This window comes from Triticum dicoccoides, chromosome 6B (genome assembly GCF_002162155.2).
Source record: "Triticum dicoccoides isolate Atlit2015 ecotype Zavitan chromosome 6B, WEW_v2.0, whole genome shotgun sequence".
Lineage (NCBI taxonomy): Eukaryota > Viridiplantae > Streptophyta > Magnoliopsida > Poales > Poaceae > Triticum > Triticum dicoccoides.
The window spans coordinates 147,023,403-147,032,065 of NC_041391.1; the positions used below are offsets into that span (position 1 = coordinate 147,023,403).

Sequence of the window (8,663 nt, forward strand, 5' to 3'; positions counted from 1 at the left end):
TTCTCCTACTGGTTCGATAACCTTGGCCTCATCATTGAGGGAAATACCTACCGTTGTTGTTCTGCATCATTCCTTCCTCTTTGGGGAAATACCGACGTAGTTCAAGCAGGCATCATGACATTGGAGTATCTACGTGACATTAGAGTTGGTTGATGTGTATCATATGGTGTTATTTTAGTACGGACTCTTGGATATATCGATCGGAAAGGATAACTTGGTGTTATGTTAGTACGAACTCTTGGAAAGATTGATCGGAAAGAATAATTTTGAGGCGGTTTCATGCCCTACAAATAGTTTCTTTTTATGTTCTCCGCTAGATAGGAACTTTGAAGTGATTCTTTACCGCATGTCGAGGGATTGTTATGTGATCCAGTTATATTAGCATTGTTGAGAGATTGCACTAGCGAAAGTACAGACCCTAGGCCTCATTTCAAAAGCATTGCAATACCGTTTGTGCTCACTTTTGTTACTTGCTACCTTGCTATTTTTTATTGTTCCTATTACAAAAATCAATATCTACTATCATTATTACACTTGTATCACCATATCTTCTCCAAACTTGTGCATCTATACAATTTACCATTATATTTGGTGTGTTGGGGACACAAGAGACTCTTTTTCATTTGGTTGTAGGGTTATTTGAGAGAGACCATCTTCATCCTACGCCTCCCATGGATTGATAAACCTTAGGTCATCCACTTGAGGGAAATTTGCTACTATTCTACAAAACTATACACTTGGAGGCCCAACAGGAGTCTACAAGAACAAGTTGTGTAGTGGACATCAGTGCCCAAACAAGTACAAGAAGCCAGGGCGGGACTCAAAGTCTGCCAACATGATTTTGGGCCACAATGAGAATGGTGCATCTGGGTACGATGATTTTCTTTTACTGTATTTTCAGTGTCTCAGTCCATCGACTGGTGGGTGGACACATGTGCAAGTGTTCATGTGTGTGTTGACATTTCATTGTTTTCTTCTTACCAGGTCATAGGCCATGGGTCCATATTGATGGGGAATGGTGCGAGTGCTTCTGTTCATGGTATTAGCATGGCCGATCTAAAGTTTACTTCGGGAAGGATCGTGCAGCTGAATAACATGCAGCATTTCCCCGCCATCAAGAAGAACCTCATTAGTGGCTCCCTTCTATGTAGAGAAGGGTTTAAGTTGGTCTCTGAGTCTAATAAATTAATTATTACGAAATATGGACTCTTTGTTGGAAAAGGTTATGAGTGCGAAGGGATGTTCCGCCTTTCCCTCGCAAATTTTTGTAATAAAGTCATGAAGAATATTCATTCGAGTGTTAATGAATCTGAAGTTTGGCGTTCACACCTTTGTCACATTAGTTTCAGTGTTATGATGCGGCTAACTAAGTTGAATTTAATCCCGAGTTTCACTTTAGCCAAAGGTTCTAAATGCCTTTCGTGTGTGAAAGCTAAGCAACCTCGCAAGCCTCACAAGGCTGCGGAGGAGAGACACTTGGCGCCACTAGAACTCATACATTCTGATCTTTGTGAGATAAATGGTGTGTTGACTAAAGGTGGAAAGAAATACTTCATGAAGTTGATAGATGATTCCACTTGATATTGTTATGTTTATTGGTTAAATACTAAACATGAGGCTCTACACTACTTTAAATTCTACAAGGTAGAAGTTGAGAATCAACTTGAAAATAAAATTAAACGAGTCCGATCAGATCGTGGTGGAGATTACTTCTCAAGTGAGTTTGATTCTTTTTGTGCAGAACACGGTATTATTCATGAGAGGATGCCTCCCTATTCACCCCAGTCAAACGGGGTTGCCGAGCGAAAAAACCATACTCTAACTGATTTGGTTAACGCCATGTTAGATACATTGGGTTTATCCAAGGCACATTGGGGGGAGGCTATATTGACATCATGTCATGTCATGAATAAAGTTCCAATAAAGGATAATGAGATCACTCCCTATAATAAATGGGAGAAGAGAAGAACAACACTCACGTACTTGCGTACTTGGGGCTATTTGGTGAAAGTGATTATGTCGATCCCCCAAAAGCACAAGCTTGGACCAAAGACCATGGACTGTGTTAATTTGGGCTATGCTAAGAATAGCGTTGGTTATAGATTTCTAGTAGTGAAATCTGAGGTACCTGACTAGAAGGTCGGTACAATTATGGAGTCTAAGAAGCTACATTCTTCGAGGATATTTTTCCTATGAGAGACATGGAAAACACTTCTAGACAGGAATCCGAGGAGACTCCTGGGCCTGCCATTCCTATGACCTTTGGTGATGATTTCCTCGTGTACCTCGTGGATGATACTCCTACTTCTATTTCAAAAGCGTATGCCTCTCCACAAGCTGACACTGGAAGGATGCGGTCCGTAGCGAGATGGATTCCATCATGGCTAATGGGACATGGGAGATTACCAAACATCTCTATGGTTGCAAACCATTGGGATGTAAATGGGTGTTCAAAAAGAAGCTTAGGTCCGATGGTATGATTGAAAAGTACAAGGCTAGGTTTGTGGCCAAGGACTATGCCCAGAAAGAAGAGGAAGATTTCTTCGATACTTATTCACCTATGGCCAGACTGACCACCATTCGAGTGTTACTCTCTTTGGCGGTCGCACATGGTCTTCTTGTCTACCAGATGGATGTTAAGACAACTTTCATGAACAGAGAGTTGGACGAGGAAATCTACATGCAACAGCCAGATGGCTTTGTGATAGATGGTCAGGAAGGAAAGGTGTGTAGGTTGCTGAAATCTTTATATGGCTTGAGACAAGCACTAAGCAATGGCACAAGAAGTTTAATATAACTCTGACATCTGTTGGCTTTGTTGTTAATGAAGCTGATAAATGTGTATATTATCGCCATGGTGGAAGCGAAGGAGTTATATTGTGCTTGTATGTTGATGACATACTGATATTTGGAATCAACCTCAAAGTGATTGAGGAGGTTAAGTCATTTTTATTTCAGAACTTTGAGATGAAGGACCTTGGTGTGGCTGATGTTATCTTGAACATCAAGCCACGAGAGATGATAAGGGTGGGATTACTCTTATGCAATCCCATTATGTTGAGAAGGTGTTGAGTCATTTTGGACATTCAGGCTTCAAACCATCTCAAACACCATATGATCCTAGTGTGTTGATTCAAAAGTTTGAAGGCACAACTATCAACTGAGATACTCTCAAATTATTGGTTCACTCGTGTATCTAGCAAGCACAACGAGGCCTGCCATCGCGTTTGCTGTGAGCAAACTGAGTCAGTTTGTCTCCAAAACAGGTGATGTACGTTGGCATGCTATTGAAAGAGTTATGCGCTATCTGAAAGGTACTATGAACTATGGACTTCACTATACCGGATACCCGTCGGTACTTGAAGGGTATACTGATGCGAATTGGATCTCTGATGCTGATGAGAGGAAGGCCACAATAGGGTATATGTTTACTCTTGGAGGTGGTGTTTCCTGGAAGTCTTGCAAGCAAACGATCTTAACGAGATCGACAATGGAAGCAGAATTAACAACATTAGACACGTTTGGTGTCAAAGTAGAATGGCTTCGAGATTTTTTGATGGACTTGCCATTGGTTGAGAAGCCGGTTCTGACCATCCTTATGAACTCTGACAATCGGACCGTTATTGCAAAGGTGAAGAGTTCAAAGGACAACATGAAGTCCAACAAACACATAAGAGTGAGATTAAAAGTTTTCAGAAAATTAGGAAACTCTGGAGTGATAGCGTTGGATTATGTCCAAATAGCTAAGAATCTGGCAGATCCCTTTACTGAAGGGCTATCGCGTGTTGTGATAAATAATGCATCGAGGGAGATGGGTATGAGACCCACATGAGTTGCCATGGTGGTAGCCCAACCTATGTGATCTGAGATCCCGTGAAGTGGGACCTGGGAAAACAAGCCAGTGGTGAAATGAGGAGAGTAACTTTACTAATCCACTCCGTTGGAGATGCAATACTCTCGATATTGTATGTTAAGATGACTACCGTCTTAATGTGTTCCGAAGCTTATGTAAGCAAGATGCTATCCTACAGAGCGATCTTTGGAGGAACACACCTATATGAGCCCAACTGTTGGTCATAGTCTATGAGATTGGGGTGATTTCTAGTAAACTCATGAATAGGCGAGGAGTGTGACTAATATGCTGCACCCGAGGGGTCAGCCTTCAGCAGCCTAGTACTAGTAAGACATGAGGTGAAATTTCTTTACGCTAAACTGACAATTCAAGGCATAGTCCATTGTTCAGTTGCGAAGGAGTGTAGCTACTTGCTCTAGGTGAAGTTCAACCTTAACAGGTCTTCAATGAAACACTGGTGTATCGAAACAACGACTTGAACAGAGGACACAATGGACCTTGAGATCTGGTGGGGGATTGTTGAAATATGGGGTGGGCTTTAGGCCCAGCTAAGAATTTCAGAAAAATCCCTAAGGGCCCATGCAGGTGTCATGACACCGGGCAGTGAGAAGTTTAGTCCCACCCCACTAGTGGAGAAGGAGTTGGACCTCCTTACGAGGGATTCTCTTCCACATGCTATTGGAGCTTGAGAAGAGAAGTGGTTCCCACACGCTCCTCCTCCGCCACCCGCCTAGTCACGACGCGCCGTGGGTTGCGGGATTGAGCCGAGACGAGCTCATACCTATGCACCGCCATAAACAGATCACACCTGCTTCACGCCCACTGCCCCTGTCGTTCCCTTTGCTGCTACCGCCAGCGACTCCATCCCGTTCACCGCGCACACGGTCGACGGGAGAGTAGGCCTCCGAACTCCCGCCTCTCTGGATCCTATATGGGAGAAGGGTGATTAGGTTTTTGGGAAGCGACTATGCGACTGCTCGCCGCCGTTCGTCTACTTCGTTCACGTCGCCTTCATCATCATCATCATCATGTCCACCGACGCCGACAAAGCCGATGCAGAGAAGGCTACTGTTGACCAGAAGGCGGTCGAGGAGGCCGCCGCCACTACTGCTGCTATGGCCAACCGGCCTACTGGAGGGTATAATTCGTTTATCCCGCTCCTATTGATTTCTATCTTAGCCATGCTAGTGTTATACATATATGTGTCTGCTATTGGCGTAATATGTGCTTGCATGATCGAATATCAGCATTTGTTTATTTCTGTCAATGCCATGCTAGTGATTTATTCTTGGATTAAATTAATAAAAAATACCAATTTACTCAGCAGGACCTCTGTCACAGAGCAACCGCTCAAGCAGGACCTCGAGCTACGCGTGGAACTCCCCTTCGGTCATGACGGCCTCAGCGAGGAGAGGGGGCTGCTGGTGCTCATTCTCGTCGAAGGAGAGCACGACCTCCTTCTTTTTCGATGGAACGATGGAAGACAAAGCTCCAGGAGACCGTGTGCGGTGGCGCCACGATCCGAAGGAAGATCCAGACCCCTCGACCGGCGCCGAGAACCAGCCGCTGGCGTCGGACTTGCCCATCACGCGACCTTGGAGAGGAAAGGATCGCCGACGCGATGTTGAGCGGAGAGAAGAGGAGATGCGAGGTGGCGGTGTGCCGAGAGGAGATGGGTTTGGCCGCCATCACCTACCTGCTTAAACAGCCGGTGCAAGCGCACCGACGCCGCTTTAATGCGGCACAAGGACCGGAGCAGTCTTCTCGATCGTCGTGTTCGCATTGCACAACGTCGCATCAATGCCGTCAAGTCACATCCACTATGGAGCGGCACACCGACATAAATGTGCGGCGACCGTTCAAAAATGGGACACACATCAAGGATTTTGGGTGAGACCGAGCAGTCGAATGCGTGCATGACGGAGGTCCGGACCTCCGCAAACCTCCTCCAATTTGGTGTCGGCTTGCGAGAATTCCAACGGGCATTCGCGCATGTTTGCGAGCCGACGACGTTGGATAGCAAAAAAGAATGTCCGAACAGATCGGTCCGGACGTTTGCCGGCAATTGCAGATATAGCTCTGGAGATGCGCTACCATCCATAAAAGGTTGATTTTATGGGTTTTTGCCAAAATAATAGTAAGATCCATTGCACTGACAATACGGGCCACCCTGACCCTGCTTCTGCCATTTCTACCTGTGTCTTTATCTGCGAAGTGGGTCCGGCGCTCTGTTTCACTGGCAGTAAGCCAGTCCGTAAGTCCCATCCATTGACCGGCGCCTTGTGTTGACCACTCAGATAGACTGCCTCCTCTCTTCGTTTTTACGCCGTCGTCGTCTTCCCCCCTATTCTCTCTTATCCCCCCGCCGTTCTCCTCCCGCTTTGTCGCCTCCCGCTTCCCCCGTACCCGACGACGACCGCCCAAGGTGAGGGAGAAGTACCATCTCCCGAAGCCCATGGCGTCCCTACGTGTTCGCCTCCTCTGATCGACGCCTCCACCGCTCCTCTTGTTTCCTTTTACTCGGCACAAGCGCGCACGCGGAGGTGGGTAGGTGGGCCGCGGGGCTGGCAAAGGCGGAGGCGGAGGCAGATCTGTAGGGTGGGAAAGGGAAGCGAGGGCGCGCCGGGATGAGGGGGGAGGCCAACGGAGGGGACCGGCGGCCGCGGGACGAGGAGGGGGAGGAGGAGGAGGAGCCGCCGCAGCAGCAGGAGGAGGAGAGGGCGGCGAGGCCGTCTTCCGGGCAGCAGCAGCAGCAGCCGGCTGCGGCGGGGGCGGCCACGACGACGACGAGGAGCGTGGGGTACGTGGGGAAGCACCGCCTCTCCGCCGCCATCCAGCGCCTCGACCAGGAGCTCCAGTCACTCCAGGTACTCCCGACTCCGCCTCTCCGCATCCCCTCCTCCCCCGTCCACCCGTCTTCTCCAGTCGATGCATCGATCCATGGCTTTATCACGTACGTACACGCTGAATCCACAACCTCGCTCTGCCTGATGATATTTCGCACAGCAACTCGGCAGTTTAAAAGCGCGATCTGGATCTTGCAGGGCCCGGTTCTACTTGTAGGATCGACAAACCTTGGTAGTTGCCATAGGCAGGGCTGTTCGAGTGTGTGACACCAAATAAGGAAACGAATGTCCCTTTATCTCACGTATTTTTTTCCTGAATGTTCCTGATTGAAGAGTGAAAGGCAGAGTCACCCGATCTCTTTCTAATTCAAGGCCTCTTCTAATCGGTGATAGAGTAAAGTCAAGGTCCGTGCCACTGTTAGGCAACACGCCTGCACCTGTAATAGTACTACCTTGTTTCCAGGGCATCTACAATGCCTTTTTTGTATACCTACTGTCCGTGAATCTGGATGTCCACCAATCACCAATGCCGCCCATCCTAAGCCACAAATGACGTAGCTTGTACACGGCATTGGCAAGAACATAAGTAGCAGAGATGGGATGTCCTTGGTGAATGTTTGTTACCTATGTGTAGTACCGTGCATGTCCTATGTACCCCGATCTGTCGGGGGTTGACAGTTTGTGCTGTGTGCACGGAATAGGATTCTTCATAATTATCTAAAGTACTCCCTCTGTCCCATAATGTAAGACATCTTACATTATGGGACGGAGGGAGTACTTAATAAATGTTGTTGTCCTTAGTAACTGAGTAGTGTGTATGTAGTACCAAAGGAGCTTTTTATAGATATTACATATTTTGCCCCCATTTCAGTATTATTTCCCCTAAATGACCTTCTTTGGACTTGATTACCCTACTGGCCCCTCCAAACACTTACTTGCACTTCTGCCCCCCAGAGATATGGCAACATTTATATTGGCATTTTTACGAGGGAGTGGCGCCACGTCAATTGGTGTTTGTAGGTTGCGCCATTTTTGATGGCGTATAAGGTTGGATGCCGTTATCTATGTGCCGTCGGATCAGTTGGGGTCGGCTCTGCGGTATCTTATACTAATATATATATGCTCAATGTGTGATAGAAGCTGGTGCTAGCCTAGAGCCCTAGATAGTTGGCTGCTCCGCAAACTGTGCACTGGTCATGGGCTAGAATTCTCACCTCTGCCTCCCCCCCGCCTGATGTGTCACTTTGGTATATATGTGTCGTTAATTTGCATTAACACATAAGAAGGCGTTACTTGAGCTCAAGTAGCAAGCAGGTTTCCCCTTCATGTACAGGGCACAACCGCACAAGCCCCTTGTTCCGTTGCATCTTACATGAAACACCATACAGTGTAGAGCACCTTACAACAAAATTAAACATTGCTAATTCAGCACAAACATTCAACAGCCACAGGTACAAACATGTCCTTTGTACCCCGATCTGTCAGGAGTTGACAGTTTGTGCTATGTGCACATAATAGGATTCTGCATAATTATCTAAAGTAATTCATAAATGTCTTTGTCCTTAGTAACCGAGTAGTGTGTAGTACCAAAGGAGCCTTTTATAGATATGGCATCATTTGCCTCCATTTCGGTATTTTTTCTTCCTATGGCCTTCGTTTAGACTTAACTACCCTACTGGCCCCTCCAAACACTTATTTGCACTTCTGCCCCCAGAGATATGATGTCATTTATATTGGCAATTTTAGGGGGAGTGGCACCACTTCGATTGGTGTTTCTAGGTTGCACCATCTTCGATGGCGTATAAGGTCAGACGCCGTTATCTAGGTGCCGTTGGATCGGTGGGGCTGACACTGCGGTATTGTATATTAATAGAGATACTCAATGCGTGATAGAAGCTGGTGCTAGTCTCGATGGTTGGCTGCTCCGCAAACTGTACGTTGTGGGTTCGAATTCTCACCTCTGC

The 8,663-nt window shown here is 46.9% G+C and overlaps 1 protein-coding gene across 2 annotated transcripts in view; it reads left to right on the forward strand.

The window, feature by feature from the left end:
• Positions 1 to 6,177: 6,177 nt before the first annotated feature.
• LOC119323787 (guanine nucleotide-binding protein subunit gamma 2-like) overlaps positions 6,178 to 8,663 on the forward strand; it is a 5,828-nt gene continuing 3,342 nt past the window's right edge. The window contains exon 1 of one of the 2 annotated variants that reach the window (XM_037597497.1): positions 6,178 to 6,720. In XM_037597497.1, coding sequence (XP_037453394.1) covers positions 6,481 to 6,720 — 240 coding nt within the window. In that variant the 5' untranslated portion in view covers positions 6,178 to 6,480. The remainder of the gene's footprint in view (positions 6,721 to 8,663) is intronic. The other variant, XM_037597498.1, reaches the window with a different exon arrangement.